General features: G+C 38.3%; 1 protein-coding gene across 8 annotated transcripts in view; it reads right to left on the bottom strand.

The window, feature by feature from the left end:
* The window catches only part of mrvi1 (murine retrovirus integration site 1 homolog), an 80,174-nt gene that overhangs the window by 55,635 nt on the left and 8,642 nt on the right, over nucleotides 1-15,897 (bottom strand). For 4 of the 8 annotated variants that reach the window (XM_067413490.1, XM_067413235.1, XM_067413399.1 and 1 more), the window contains exons 10-20: nucleotides 11,242-11,359; nucleotides 11,105-11,155; nucleotides 9,960-10,037; nucleotides 9,824-9,880; nucleotides 9,663-9,722; nucleotides 9,522-9,577; nucleotides 8,690-8,783; nucleotides 7,435-7,577; nucleotides 6,679-6,774; nucleotides 6,052-6,595; nucleotides 5,069-5,195 (exon numbers count right to left, since the gene is read on the bottom strand). In XM_067413490.1, the coding sequence (XP_067269591.1) occupies nucleotides 5,069-5,195; nucleotides 6,052-6,595; nucleotides 6,679-6,774; nucleotides 7,435-7,577; nucleotides 8,690-8,783; nucleotides 9,522-9,577; nucleotides 9,663-9,722; nucleotides 9,824-9,880; nucleotides 9,960-10,037; nucleotides 11,105-11,155; nucleotides 11,242-11,359 (1,424 nt within the window). Of the gene's footprint in view, nucleotides 1-5,068; nucleotides 5,196-6,051; nucleotides 6,596-6,678; nucleotides 6,775-7,434; nucleotides 7,578-8,689; nucleotides 8,784-9,521; nucleotides 9,578-9,662; nucleotides 9,723-9,823; nucleotides 9,881-9,959; nucleotides 10,038-11,104; nucleotides 11,156-11,241; nucleotides 11,360-13,204; nucleotides 13,763-15,897 lie in introns of those variants that run through there. The other 4 variants (XM_067413746.1, XM_067413579.1, XM_067413661.1 and 1 more) reach the window with 4 other exon arrangements.

Below are 15,897 nucleotides of genomic sequence, written 5' to 3'. Positions count from 1 at the left end.
ATGTGTGAACTGAGAATCTCTATTTCCTTCAACTCTAAACAGCATCTGCACTTGGGCCAAAGCCACAGAGCTCCCTACAGACACAGCAGGAAGGAGGTTACACCATGAGAGAACACACACATAATACTGCACATAAAGAAAAACTCAATCAGTACCATTTAAAAACAGATGCATTGTGTACACTTAAAATATATACTGGTCAATAAAACGAATAATAATCATCCATAAAGTTCCTGATGCTGATGGACTAATGTTTTATTTTTTTTCTGTTTCTCTTTTTTAGACACCATATGTCATTTAGTAACTGCTGTAACACCTTTAATACGTCTGCAAAAATATAATAAAAAATGGGACTTAAAAAATGGGACTATTAATTCATAATTTGACTTAAACTAATATCCAAAAGGTTTTGGATGGTAGGATTTTTTCATGGTTTAAAAAAAGTCTCTTCTGCTCACGAAGGCTTCATTTATTTGGTTCAAAATACAGCAAAAACTGTCACAGGCTAATTATCTTGTTTCTGTTTGCTATTTAGTTCTCCCTTTTTCACAGTCTTTGTTTGGTCACCGTTATGTTAAGTTGTGCTGTGGCCTGTCTGCCTGCTTTAAATTGATTTGTGATTAAACCACGTTTAATGGCACGCCGGGAGTATGGCCGGACGACGCAGCGTCTCGTTCCCTCAGGGAACTAGGGTTACATACGTAACCAAGACGTTCCCTTTCGGGGAACTTGAGCTGCTTCGAAACGCTGTGAGAACGCTTATACCCACATCGCCATGGGACCAAGTGCCTCGTATGTGTGAAGCCGTAGTGCACACGACTACGAGAGTACCTGCGCCCCAACGGTAGATGCCAAATCTAACTCGTAGAATCTGACGAAAGTTAGCGGCGAAGACCAGCCTTCCGCATTACAAATATCTTGGAGGGAAGCCCCCGACAAAAGTGCTTTAGAAGCAGCCATACCCCTGGTAGAGTGCGCCCGGACAGCCAGTGGAGACGGCTGCCCGGCCGCCTCATAAGCAAGTGAGATGGCCTCGACCACCCACTTGCTCATCCTCTGCTTAGACACTGGAGCCCCCTTCTTTGGGGCTCCGAAACAGACAAAAAGTTGGTCAGTCTTTCTCCACAGGGCAGCTCTGTGGACGTATGCGTCTTACGCCCAAACCGGACACAGCAGATTTAATCTTTCCTGGTCTGACGTCAAAAATGGAGGAGGACAGAAGGCTTGTAGAGTGATGGGACCCCGTGGGCTCGTAGGAACCTTGGGGACGTAACCTGGTCTGGGATGCAGGAAAGCCTTTACCATTCCAGGCGCAAACTCTAAACATGAGGGCCCTACTGACAAGGACTGAATATCTCCTATTCTTTTGAGAGATGAAATGGCCAAAAGAAAGATGGTTTTTAGGGTGAGGAACTTCTCTGAAACCTCCTCTAAAGGTTCAAACGGAGGCTCAGATAAGCCCCGTAACACAATGGCCAAGTCCCATGCCGGGACCCTCGAGTGCACAGCCGGCCTCAACCTTAAGGTACCACGGAGGAAACGTGTAATTAAAGGGTGTCTTCCCAAAGACACTCCACCCAAAGGGACGTGGAAGGCAGCCAGGGCCGCCACGTACACCTTTATTGTGGAGGGGGTCAACCCTGCCGAGAACCTTGCCTGCAGGAACTCCAGCACTATACCAACCGGGCAGTTAACTGGGTCCCACTGGCGGGGCTGGATGTGACAGAGAGAACCACTGAGGACAGTGAGAATTCTCTGCCGAAGCAAACAGGTCTATCTCTGCTTTCCCATATTTTTGCCATAGGAGCTCCACCACCTCGGGGTGGAGTCTCCATTCCCCTGGGCCCCCAACACGGGCCCCTGGGACAGAAACCCAGGATTTTTCCACATGACCAGAGCACGTAGGCATCGCCGCGTGACTTTGATCGTGCGGAGCAGGTTTCCCCTCGGGGAGAACCCTTTTGTTCTGAGCCACCACTGTAGCGGCCTCATGTTCAGCAGGCCAAAAGGTATCACGTTGGACGCTGCTGCCATGAGACCTAACAGTTTCTGGAACTGCTTCACAGTGACGGCCCGGTCTAGCTTCGGTTCTTTGACTGCTGCCAGGATCGATGCTATGCGTGTTGGCGATAATTGCGCCCGCATAATTACCGAATCCCAGTTCACGCCTAAAAAGTTGTTCTCTGAGCCGGAGAAAGCACACTCTTCTTGCCGTTCAGCCTCAACCCCTCTTTCGACATGAGTGCGAGAACAGCATCTCGATGCTGAACCGCCATCTGTTCGGTATGAGCTAGGATCAACCAGTCGTCGATGTAATTCAGTATGCGGATGCCCTGCAGACGCAACGGCGCCAGAGCTGCATCCACACACTTGGTGAATGTGCGGGGTGACAGTGCTAGACCGAAGGGAATATTGGTATGCCTCTCCCCCGAAGGCAAACCTCAGAAACTTCCTGTGATGTGGAAGGATGGAGACATGAAAATACGCATCTTTGAGGTCTATGGTGACAAACCAATCCTCCGATTTGATCTGCGATACAATCTGTCTGAGTGTGAGCATCTTGAACTTGAGCTTGGCCACTGAGCGATTTAATAGGCGCAGATCTAATATCGGGCGCAAGCCCCCATCCTTCTTCGGCACGATGAAGTAACGGCTGTAAAACCCAGACTCCCTGCCGGGAGGAGGAACCCTCTCTATAGCCCCCTTTCGCAGGAGTGTCTCTACTTCCTGTGCCATTACCAGAGCCTGCTCCGGGCCCACCTCTGTGGGTAGGACACCGCTGAAAGGAGGTGGCCGCCTCTTGAATTGAATGGCGTACCCCCTTTCGACTATCTGCAGGACCCAACGAGATATATTCGACAGACGTTTCCACTCGTCTAGAAAATCTACTAAGGGAACCAGCCTCTCGAGGCTGGCCTCTGGTGTACTTCGAACAGCAAGCACAGCGCCCTGAAGTGGCGAACCGGCAGGGAACAACTGACTTGACTCCTTGGGAGCCCCCCGAGGGGAGAGCAGACCACCCTCGGGGTGTCGCGATGCTCTCAACGTCCACCTCCTCAGAGCTGGATAGTTGGAGCACCGGGGACTCTCTTGGGGGGGAAGAAACCGCAATGCGTGCTTCCAAGCCCCAAGAAGAGCCGCTGGACGGTGCAGGTGAGGGCAGAGATAAGGCAGCGCCCGTCTCAAACCCCTCTGCAAGGTCCAATTGTGAACCCCACGACTGAAGCCTCCGCTCTGCCTCGGCAGCAGCGGGACCTGAGCCGCGGGGAACACGAGCCGAGGCACCCTCCTCGAAGAGTGCCTGGCGGGAGCGCAGCGTTCACAATGCTCGCAAGCAGCCCCCTCGAGGGCTGCCTGGGCATGCTGCGCTCCCAAGCAGGTGACACAAAGAGCGTGTGTATCCCCACCCGTGATGTAGCGTGGGCAGGGATGAACACACCTCTTGAACTGCTTTTCACTCGCCATTTTTCAATCTATTTTTTCTCTTTTTTGTTAATATATATATGAAATATTTAACAAAGGGTGGAAAATTCTATCTACTGACAGACAAAAACACCAAATAGACAGACAGGTTCACACAGATCGCTTAATGAAGGCACAGAAGCTAGTTCCTGTTTGTTTTCACGGACGCTTTATAGATTCCGGTCGATGACGTCATCACGCCGACGATCGATCCGATCTTCCGATGGAATGGTTCTACACACGCTTCACGACGCATTAACGCAGAGGCGTTCTCACAGCGTTTCGACGCAGCTCGAGTTCCCCGAAAGGGAACATTTATTATCAATGTTAAAAACAGTTTTGTACTTTTTTTCAGAATTGTTTAATTAATAGAAAATTCAAAAGAACAGCATTTATCTTAAATAGATTTTGCAACATTATAAATTTCTATAATGTCACTTTTGACCAATTTAATGCATCCTTGTTGAATAAAAGTCACTGACTTTTACTGAGCCCGAACTTTTGAATGGTCGTGATAATGTTACAGAAGCTTTCTATTTCAGATCAATGCTGTGCTTTTGAACTTTCTATTCTTTTTAAAAATATATTCAAATAGAAAAGTTATTTTAAATTGTAAAAATATTTCACAATGTTACTGTTTTTGCTGTATTTTGAATAAAATGAAGCCTTGGTGAGCAGAAGAAACAAAATAATCGTAGTGTACAAAATCTTTTGACTGGTAGTGTATTTTATTTCAGATAGTTGCTAATTATTTCTAAAAAAGCAGAATGAATGTTTCTGCGACTCTCAGCAAAACATAGTAGTGGCTTCTGTTCCTGAATGAATGAACTTGGTTGAGAGAAAGATTCAATAACTCACTCATAAAACAGTTTAATGTTAATTTCTGAGTCAATTAGTGGTTTTAAAGGATTTGAGGGATTAAATAATTCAGTGTTTCACACATAAAGACCATCACTTGTCGCCACTGGCACAATGCATCCTGCAGAAAGAGTCCTACTGAAGAATAATTTTACACAGGCTGAATTCAGAATAAAATACTACTAATATAATTATATGCATATACAGTAAGTAGCGCATATGCTTAAATTTAGCTAATTTCCTGACCAATAGTTTGTGGTTGAGACAATTAAAAGTTTAGTGTTTAGCTCTAAATTTTGGGCGTGGCCCATTTTTTATGCCTTGATGTGTACAGTTTACTTTCTTTGTTTAACAGTTCTATCTAATTTCATATTAGACAGGACTGATAAACAGATCATAAACTAATGATCACAGTGAATGGGAGCTCTGTGTGCTCAGGCTCTGGCATTCTCAATGCCGTCAAAAAATGGCTGCATTGGTTGTATCCGTAGGGGAATATTTAGTTCTCTGAGGACCGCTCTGATGGCTAATTCCTATACCTCCCCCGTGCAAAAGCCCCTCAAAAATAAAATCGTTCCTAGTTCCTAAAGTGTTCCTGTACTAAATAAAATTCATGAACACAAAAATGAACTCAACCAATCAAATTTAAGGACTGTTATATTAAACTTATTTTTCAACCATTAAAAGTTGCCATGCTTCAAAGATTGTCATCTGAAATGTTTTTAGTAACTTCAGAGGTAAACCATACCGTTTTTGGACAAAGATGGAGTGAGGTTGTTTTCCTGAGTGAGAGGCTGTGGTGTAGGAAAGGACGTGACGGCAGCTGAGTTACAATCCAGGATGCCATTCGCCATAGATTGAAACATACATAACGACTAGAACAAAACAAAAAACATGTTAGATCAACTATAACACACAAAACATGGTAGATCAATTAACCATAGTATGCATGTTACATACTTTATACACTACCCGTCAAAAGTAAAAGGACATATTTGTACATTTATTATCACAAAAGGGTTCATAGTAGTACCTTGAGGTACGTATTTGTACTCTAGGGTACTAATATGCAACTTTTAGAAGTAAATATACATTAAAGAATCCTGAAAACAAAAATATTCCACAAAAATATTAAATGGCAAAACAAACATAAAGTGGTGTTCAACATTAATAATGATTAAAAAACATTATGAATAATGCAGCACTAGTAATAACCAAATCATGGATCATGTGACACTAAAGACTGGAGTAATGATGCTGAAAATTCAGCTTTGAAAACAGGAATAAATTACACTTTAGAATATACAATATTACTATGTTTACTGTATTTTTGATTAAATAAATGCAGCCGTGGTGAGCATAACACTGCATTCACACGGGTCATCGGCATCAACGCTGTACTTTGAATGGGTGACGTCATGCGTTGCCGAACTGAAGTGTGGCTTCCATTGCATCACGTCACTGGTGTTGCTTGTAGCAGAAGCTGAAAACTTTTCAAGTGCCAACACAGGCGTCAACCAATCAGATTGCCTATGCAAATACCCTAGCACAGACGTGTTCATGCAACACTGGAAAAGTTATATAATTGGCTGTTGTTACTATGACGGTTACATCAGTGTGAATGCAGCACAAGAGACTCATCAAGACTCATCAAAAAAATCTGCATAATTCCAAACTTTTGACTGGTATTGTAAATACATTTGGTGGCAGCAATTCTGTGTCAGCCCATACCTGTGTGTTAGCAGAGATCGTGGCCTCCAGGGCATTGAGTTGACTCTCAGTGGTTTCAGCTCTGCTCAACGCTCTCTCCACCCTCATGCTGATGGCCCCTATCCTCTCTTTCACCCTCTTCTCACTGCCCATAAGCACATGAGCTGCCCGTAGGGCCTGCACCACCATGTCTTCCACTTTCTTCAGGGTCTTTAGCAGGTCTTCTTCGGCCCAACGCTCAGCTGATAAATCAGTGATCACAGCCACATCCCTAAACTGAATCTGAGCATCTTCCTGTGTGCTCGTTCCCTGGTCTGTGAGAAGCACCTTCACACCACGCTTAGTCTTTTCCATTTGGGCTTTTGTGCGATTGACCTCCAGGCTTTGGGTGTGTTTCTGCATGTCCACCACAGCCTCTTGTGGATCTTGGGCTGTCTGGCTTTTCTTGCTCTCCTTAGGCTGGCTCCTCCACCAGGTGATGGCGGCCGCAATGTGGGCTTCCTGTGTCTGACGCTTGGCCTTGTGTTGTCCTTGTGCTGCCTCAAGAAACTCCAGCTCTTTTAGGCTGGAAAGTAGATGGACAATATGTCATGCAACATAAAGCAACGTTAAAGATGGCAGAGGATATTAATGCAAATGATTCCTTACAGTGTCACCAGCTGATGCCTAGAGCCTCCATGCAGTTGTTGGTCCTGCAGAGAGAGTCTCTGTAACTTCTCACTTGCATTGCTGCCAACTTTGTCCTGAAGAGCAGATAATACAAAGAAAGTATGTTCAATGTTGGGGTCAACTACAGTGTTATTCTAATATCATTGAGATAAAATTGTAGCTTTTATTTGAGTCATTTAGTTGTTTGATGTCGTTTTATTAGTATTAGATTTTTTTATATGCCTAATATATAACTATTAAGTTCAATAAAATAAAAATGACAAATGTTTCCTTGGAAACTGGGTGAACTTTTTGTATATTTTATTATGAGTTAACATTTATTTCATTTCCAGTAATAATTTTATCTAAAATTATATATTCATATATTTATATATTTTAAATATATATCCTTATCTGGATATTTCATAATGCTGTCATAATAAATATATTATTTAATTCTATGTACACTTTTTAGTATATCAAATAAATGTATACATGTATACATATCAAATATATAATGTTTTTTTTAAATATCAAATGCATGCAACCACTGATAATTCTATTGTAAAAGATAATGTTAAATTGAAAAATAGCAAAAATAACATTACAAAAAAGAACTGACAATAACATAATTGAGAAAATTAAATGCAAAGTATAACCAGTCTCAAAGATTATATATTGTGCAGGATTATTTTAGTTATTTTAGAGAAAACCCCATGAGTTTATTATGTTGATGCTGTGTGTATGTTTCTCATCGTCTCTGAGATTTGTGTGTGCAGTATGTGGGACAACTCTACAGGCTTGATCTTTTGGAGGTTCTGAATGTCTCCTCTCAGGGGGACGGTGGGTAAGATCTGGCTGAGAGAGCCACTAATCAACTCCATGGCCACATTCTGAGACTGAAAGAAAATGAGATGAAGACACACTGTACAGCTGGCACATCCATTTTGTGTTTACATGTAAAACAGTTTAAAACCAAATGGCTTTTTAACCATTCAAGGTCATTCTGCAGCAAAAAACACCACAGACAATTCTGTTTAAAAGTTCAATATGGTCGATTAGGTAATCAGATCAACACCACGGTTATGAGTGTGATATTGCTTTAAAACAACAGTTCCATACACAATCAGCCAAGTATCTTAAATTATATTTCAAAGACATATTCCCAGTTTCTTAGTCTATTATTTGGGCCACCAACAAGCTGTTCGAAACAGAGCCAAAACAGAATCAATTCAGTGCTCAGTTTCTGAATGAAATACTGATTATATAAACGCAGTATGATCATAAATGCAGGCACTTATCACCACCTACTGGCGGAAAGATTTAACTTGCAGAAAGAGAGATCAGCAAATGGATAGTCAAAAAAGGTCCAAGACGTATTGCAGCCAACCGTAGGGAAAAAGTACAATTTAATATAAGTTACTTTTAAAAGAGTTAACATTAGATAAACAATATACTTTAAACGAATATACTTAAGTGTGAACTGAATGTAATGTTTTACTTTAGAGTGATTTTTTGCCTGAGTCAAGTACATTTATTTGTAATTTTTATAATAACTTCTATTGTATTCTTTTTAAAAGTGTGTTCAAAAATATTCGCACAAGTTTAGGATACTCTCTTTAAATAGCCTTTTATTTCATTAATATTATAGTATCTGTGAGTACAGTTTTTAAAAATATATATTTTTAAGATTTGAAGTAGCACACTTATTTTAAAGGGTTTCTTTAGTCTTTTAAACATCGCAGCAACTTATAGAATCTGTATTTTCTACGGGAAAAAATCATAGTATATGTTATTTAACATCTTTTAAAACAATTGTTGTATTTTAGTGCTTTTAAGAGATACTTTATATTATTTAACAATACATTCAATTTGTCCACTAGAGTGAATAGATTAGTAACTTAAAAATCCATAATTTAAAAGAGTTCAGGAATGTAATATTTCCTGCATCAGAGGGTTAAGCAGATGGTCCAGCATTATACTGTCTGTGAATGAACTAATGGACATTTACCGGTTGAGCTTCCTGAATCTCATGGTGCAGAGACTGATGGTTAGTCACACCTGTCCCCTGAGGACCACGAGAGCTGATGTGATGTTTATTTAACCTGCCAAAAATGATTTAGAACTTCATTAAAAAAAAAGCACAACATTAAAAACAAAGCCACGGAACAAAACTATGTATCTAAGATGATTTAGTTACTTTTTATAATACACAAATTAAAAGAATGTCCAATAATCCTTTGACTACCAGTATTGTCACAGGGAAGAAAAAAAAATACTAGTAAAAATTAGTCCAAAAAACATGGAAGCTATATTTATTTTTGTAACAACACAAAAACATTTGATGTTTCTAAGAAATTTTAATTGTAAAAGCATTCATTTTGAACAGGGGATTTCATTTTTCTAAGATGCCACAGACCCCCAAAAGTGATCATCCTCGTGTGAGGGACCCTCATTCTAAAATGTAAAAGTTAAGTTATCTAAGTTATCTACAGGTGTTGGTCATATAATTAGAATATCATCAAAAAGTTGATTTATTTCACTAATTCCATTCAAAAAGTGAAACTTTTATATTATATTCATTCATTACACAGAGTGATATATTTTAATGTTTATTTATTTTAGTTTTAATGATTATAACTGACAACTGTTAAATGTGTTATTATTTATTTATTTTAATCAAATTTGTATCTAATTTAATGTAGCCTACTTAATAGGTAACTTATATTAACTTATTATAACTTATTTTTTCTGCTTTTCACAAGTGCCAATAGAATTTTCCTGCAAACGAAACATCAGACCGACGCATCTGTGGAGACAGGTGCATCCGTGGACTAGTTTACCTGAAGAGTGCTTGCTGTGAGTGCTCTTGTAGTCTCATCAATTCTGACTGCAGGCCCTTCAGATGCATTAGCAGACAACAGAACACCATTACTGAATAGTCAAACCCTTTCACCGTCCCAATGGACTCAACATTAGAATACCTCAATAATTTTGTGACTTTCAAAGTGAGTGTCCTTCAGCTTTTCCAGCAGGATGTTTCTCTATGTAAAATAAACAACAAATGCCATAAAGAAGACTCTTCACACATGTACCCAACACTGTTTCTAGCACTAAAATCAATCATCACCAAGATTAATATCACCTTTGTAAGGTCCCTGTTTTTCACAGCCAGTATCATATGAGATTCTTCTAATTCTCCCTGGACACATTATCAGACAGTATTAACATAGCTCCCCCTGTGGCTAGTACACTAACTACACACTTGAGTGTTCTCTTACCCTTAATTCAGAGTTTTCTCTTCTTAGTTTGTTCCCTCGATCTTCAGCAAGGTTCTTCTCAAGGGTTAATTTTTCGCTCTGTGGAAGATATTGTGACTTAATAAATAACAGAAATATTCTGAAGTAGTAGTTCACATTACAGGCAATGCCGCTAGACCCATTTTACTGTGGCAGAAATACAGCAGTCTTCCAGTAAAGTATTACTGAGAAATGTCTGTGTTTATGGATTTACCGAACACTGACCTGGGAATCATTACACCTGATAATATTTCAGAAATCATGTCACGTTTCATGAATGAATTTCTTATTTAGCATATTTCCGTCACATAAGAAAATAAAAACAAAAAACATGCTTTTGTAAATCATATTTATAATTGAAAAATCAAAAATATGACAGACTTATTTAAGAGATGAAAAGTGAATTACGACATCCTAAATCATAATTATGAGATGAAATATTGAAATCATGACTAAGTCAAAATTATGACTTAAAAGTAAAAACTTTGATATAAAAATATTTTTTTAACTCATAATTAAAGGTTTTTTATCTCGTAATTTTGAGATTTATATTTATGACTCTGTATCATACTTATAACAAATTTTCTGAATTATGGCAATAAAAGGTCAAAATGATTTACTTATTGTAATAATTTCGACTTTTTAATAGGATTATGATTTAATATGCCATAATTACCTGTTTATCTTCTAATTTTGATTTAGTATGCCATAATTTCAATTAATTCATTCAATTGATTCATAATTTCCCTTTTTATATATTTTTATGTCCTAATTGTGATTGTGATTCATGTAATTATGATTTTCCATTTTTTGGGGTAATTTTTTCCCCCTTATGTGCCAGAAATGGGTTTCCATACATTCTTTTGATCTAATCATTAAATAAACATGTTTGCAAAAAGGTCTGAAATAGTTTGTGTTTCAGTTTGATTCATTCGGACAATTTTGTTTGCCAATATTTCTCAAACTGAAATAGTAAAAAGACATTTTATAAGATCATAAGATCATTAAAAAAGTATACAAATATTGGCACACTTTTTGATGGGGACCTGTGCCCTGCAGTACTGGTGAAAGGCTAGAAATGTCTCTGATTTACAATATTATCATCCTATCAAAGACAAAGCCAATACCTTTTCTTCAGTTATTTGGATTAGAGCTTTCAAGCGTTCACTTTCCTTTATCTAAAAGACAAATGTCAAGTTAATGTGCAGTCATTTAATAAAACCAAATCAGTATTATCAGCTTCATTGGCATAGATGACTCATACTAATGCACAGTTGCTGGCCTGTGCTCTTGCGGCAGCGTCCTGGCTCTGCCTCAGTGCACATCTGGTTTCATCAAGCTCCTCTGAAAGGGACCGGGCTCTCACCACAAACAGCTGAGCACTGGTAATAATTAACCAAAACAAAAAATAATGATATTATATTTATTATTTAGTATATTATATCAATCACATTGTTATACTATTGCTTGACTAATTTAATTGTATACAATGTAGACTTTGACAGCGTCCCCTCTAACATTGTCAAAGTCTACATTGTACACAATCAAATGGTTGGGCTTTAAATGGAATAAAAACGATATAAAATGAAACAAAACTAGTTAATTAAAATAAGTCAGAACAATATATTTCAAGATATATTCATAGTGTTTAGACAACACCGATGTATTACAAAAGGAAGCGTTTTTCCTTTCTTTTTTTCCGTACAGAAGTTTTGAATATAGCCATAGAGACCTACTAAATATGCCCTAAAAGTATGTACACTGTAAAAAAAATTGGTTAGTTTTTGTTGGTTTAACTTAAAAAAGTTGGTTGCCTTAAAATTTTGAGTTTATTGAAATTAAAAATTTAAGTTGATACAATGAAGGTAATTTGTTTAAAAAATAGAAACTCAAAATATTATTGTATCTGAACCACATGAAAAATTGGATAAATCATGAAAAAAGCACTATTTGGCATGTTTCACTGCGTCATCAGCAATAAAAAACACACAATTACCCAATATGCTTACAAAATCTTTTAATACAATTTTAATAAAGGTTGTCGAATCTCAAATTTTTTTGTATTAACTCAAAATTTTATTTTCAATGAACTAACATTTTTTAAGGCAACCATGGTAACTTTTTTTCTAACTAATTTTTTTTAAAGTGTAGCATTTTGTTAAAGGGGGGGTGAAATGCTGTTTCATGCATACTGATCTTTTTACACTGTTAAAGACATGGAATCCCATACTAAACATGGACAAAGTTTCAAAAGTTAAGGTGGACGTTTGATGGGAGTATTTCTTTGTCAAAAATACTACTTCCGGTTAGTCATAAGTTTCGGCAAGTTTTTTGTGATCATGCGTCCCCTTTGACGTTAATGGGGGCGGAATTTCCTTGTATGGGCCTTACGGACAATTCTACTGGAAGCGTGTGAGAGAGAGAGAGGGAGAGAGAGAGAGGGAGAGAGCGAAAGCAACAGGCTATGCCCATCAAAGCGCTGGCTTGTAGGCTGCGCTGCACAGGTGATGTGCACAATTAACAATGACATCAAAAAGTGCGTTTTTGGTTGCCAGACCAAGACAGTCCTGCACAGATTCCCCCAAAACCCTGCGGTAAGGCAACAGTGGATGTAATTTGCTTTTCCGGATCAGCAACTGAGTTGCGCGAATGTTTATATCTGTTCGCTGCATTTCGGTGCCGACTGTTTCATAAACAAGGCCCAGCTTGACGCCGGATTTTTTGCTATCGCCTAATGCTGAAGGATGGAGCAGTCCCAACGTTAGAACCGCAGGCGGTGAGTGAGACTGCTTCAAATGTCTGTGTCTATGCTCATCAAGTAGCCCAAACATGATCACGTATAGTTACTATATATATTACTATATATAGAAATTGATCAATGGAGCATGCGATGTGTAGTGTGTGTACATTTGTTTAGCTGGCCACTATATGTGTAACTTTATGTTTGTGTATTGTAAAAGCACTCAACAATACACAAAGAGGGGGGAAATATGTTGAACTAAATAAGCACACTTCTTCATTCAAATGCGCTACTATTCCGTGTCTTTCTATGTAAACACTAACTTAACCTGTCTACACAAACCACGCGTAAACACACAAACACACGTGCACAACTGCACTTCCCACATGTACACCTTCAAAGACAAAAATACGACGATATAATTCAAGTATAAATATGTAAATAACACAAGCCGCTAAGCATATTATATAGTTAGTGTATATCGTACCACATAGAGACGTCCTGCTCTAGTCGTTTTTGCTGCTGCTCCTGTTCAACTGCAGCCTCTGGGTCTGATTCCGGATCATAGATGTATGGCTGTATCCATGGGCGTAGGTTTAGGGGGGGACGCTAGGTACTAGTCCCAATCAATATTTTAAGATGGCAAAATTGTCCCCACCAATATTTTAGCAAACTCCTTCGTGCTGCTATATGGATCGATTCCGTATCTTCCCGTATTTACAAGCAAAATGACGCGTTCCGCCGTATCAAACCAATACGAGACGCGATGCACAAGATTGGGTTTTAGCAGCTTTGCTGCCATAGCGACGGAGTCTCGAGAACATGCGCTGGAAACTTGCGCGCTTTTTTAAAAACATGTCGAGCTCGCGTCCACCGTTTAAACGCAAGAGGATTTCCAGAAATATAGGGCTGAATAGAAAAAAAGGTATCAGTGAGTCTGTCCAGTAACTTACGATGAACCTAAGAAAAAACTGCAACCTTTGCAGAGAAGCATTTCAGTGTCTCAGACTGTCTGACTGAAAGCAGCAGCGATGACGGACACATCCGTGCTTCTAGGTAGGCCATTTAATGGATAATATATTAATATAATATTCCATACATTATCAAAGCTTGGCAGACTTATTTTTCTAGTCATTAGACCGGTTAATTAATAGATTATAGCCTAATTAATGTTATTAATTTATAATTTAGCTATAGGCGATATTAATAATAAATAATCCTGTCATATAAAGTTTGACATTTAAAAAAATATTTAAATAAAAATGTGACAAATAATTGCATAATAATATAGTCATAATAGTAAATTAATAAAGAAAATTTTATTTAATGTTTGAATTTCAGAATATTTTTTTCAGTAAAGTGGTTACTGGTGCAAAATGACTGCTTAAAGAGACAGTGCACCCAAAAATGAAAAATCTGTCAATTTCCTTTTTAAACCTGTATAAATTTCTTTGTTATGTTGAATTCCTACCATGGAAGTAAATGGTGCCCCCAAAGCAGCCTGGTTACAAACTTCCTTTAAAATATCTTCTTTTGTGTTCAGCAGAACAAAGAAACTCGTACAGGTTTGGAACATCATGAGGGCGAGTAAATGATGACAGGATTTTTATTCTTGGGTGAGCCATCCCTTTAAAGTGCACCAATATAGGCTATTAAAGAGTTCTTTAGAAATAAATACAATAATCAAATGTAAATTAATATAAAATGTGTTCTGTTGCAAGTTTGCATAGGCCTGAGTCCATGTTTATTGTTGAGCTGTTGTCCTTGATTAATTGTCACTCTTATCACTACTATCACTCTTTAAATGCCAAGTTCATAAATGATTTTCAAAAACTGATTCATAACTGGTTTGGAAAAAAAAACTTACAAACAAAATAACTTATTTTCAATATAAAAAGTGATTGTGCATGATTATATAGCATTATGGCTTTACAATCAAAAAATGTGGTTATAATGGAAGTCAATGGGGCAAAAACAGCCACAAACAGTAAATGAGGGAGAAACAAAAACTGATCCTGTACAAAAACTAACAATGCATCAAATCTAAAGTTGTTACTAATCTTTGACATGCTCAATAATGTGATGAGGTTAAAAAAAAATCCAGTCCACAATCATTTTTTTTATATTGAAAATAAGTTATTTTGTGTGCATGTTGTGTTTTTTTTCCAAATCAGTTTTAAAAATAATTTATGAACTTGACAATTAAAGAGTATTTTGTCTTTTATTATTATTATGGTACTGGATTGGGCTGAAAAGCCTCATAAATTAATAATCGTTCATTCCCAAACTATGGTGCATTTCCATACTCAGTAATAAATAATAGACTATATAATCTGGGCAAACCTGGTGGCATGTCCCCACCAAAGCTGAGACCAAACCTACGCCCTTGGCTGTATCTGATTAAAAGCCATATTTTTATTTTGAATAAAGTTTTTTCCCCGCTGTTAGGGATGACAGCTTTACGACGCACTCGACTCAACTCAACACAATAGCAGCAGCGCTGCTGCACACGTCATTATTTAGCTCCGCTCACACGACACGCCCCCACCCGCTCGGCTTTTTTCGGAAAGACTCGGAACAGCGCATCTTTCTTATATAATTATAAAAAAAATAAAGACTTTTCGGAGATATGCAGGATGCAATACTACTCTATAGGTACTCAAGATTGACATGACACTGACTGAAACTGAGTGTTTCACCCCCCCTTTAAGAAAGAGTAAATACTTTTGAGTGTGTAGCAGAAGAGTAGGCAAGCTTTGTCATATTTGCGTCTTTAATGGACAGCTCTGTCACCATTTAAACTGCCCTGTCAATCATAGGCGGAGGGTGAACCAACTCTACACTGAGAAAACAAAACACACCTATATCTTTTATGCTCTGGGGGTAAGCAGATAAACATCAAATTTTCATTTTTGGGTGAACTATCCCTTTAAAATCCTCCACGCTCAATTTATTTGAATTTCCTATCATTTTGGAGGGGTTATAATCACTCAAACCCCCTTTATCTAAACCTCTCTACTTAACTGTTGGTCTCACACATCTGCCCTATTTGTAGTTTTTTAATGCTTTTTATTCGTATTTGTAGTTCTAATGGAATTAAATTGCATAAGTTAACAGAAATTCAATTTGGCCAACTGAAAAATGTCATGTTTTATGTGATCAGTCACTAGAACATTTTCA

The sequence above is a fragment of the Pseudorasbora parva genome, chromosome 1, assembly GCF_024679245.1.
Source record: "Pseudorasbora parva isolate DD20220531a chromosome 1, ASM2467924v1, whole genome shotgun sequence".
Taxonomy (NCBI): domain Eukaryota; kingdom Metazoa; phylum Chordata; class Actinopteri; order Cypriniformes; family Gobionidae; genus Pseudorasbora; species Pseudorasbora parva.
Note: the sequence above shows the minus strand (reverse complement) of the source record. Positions and strands in the feature narration are given on the sequence as shown.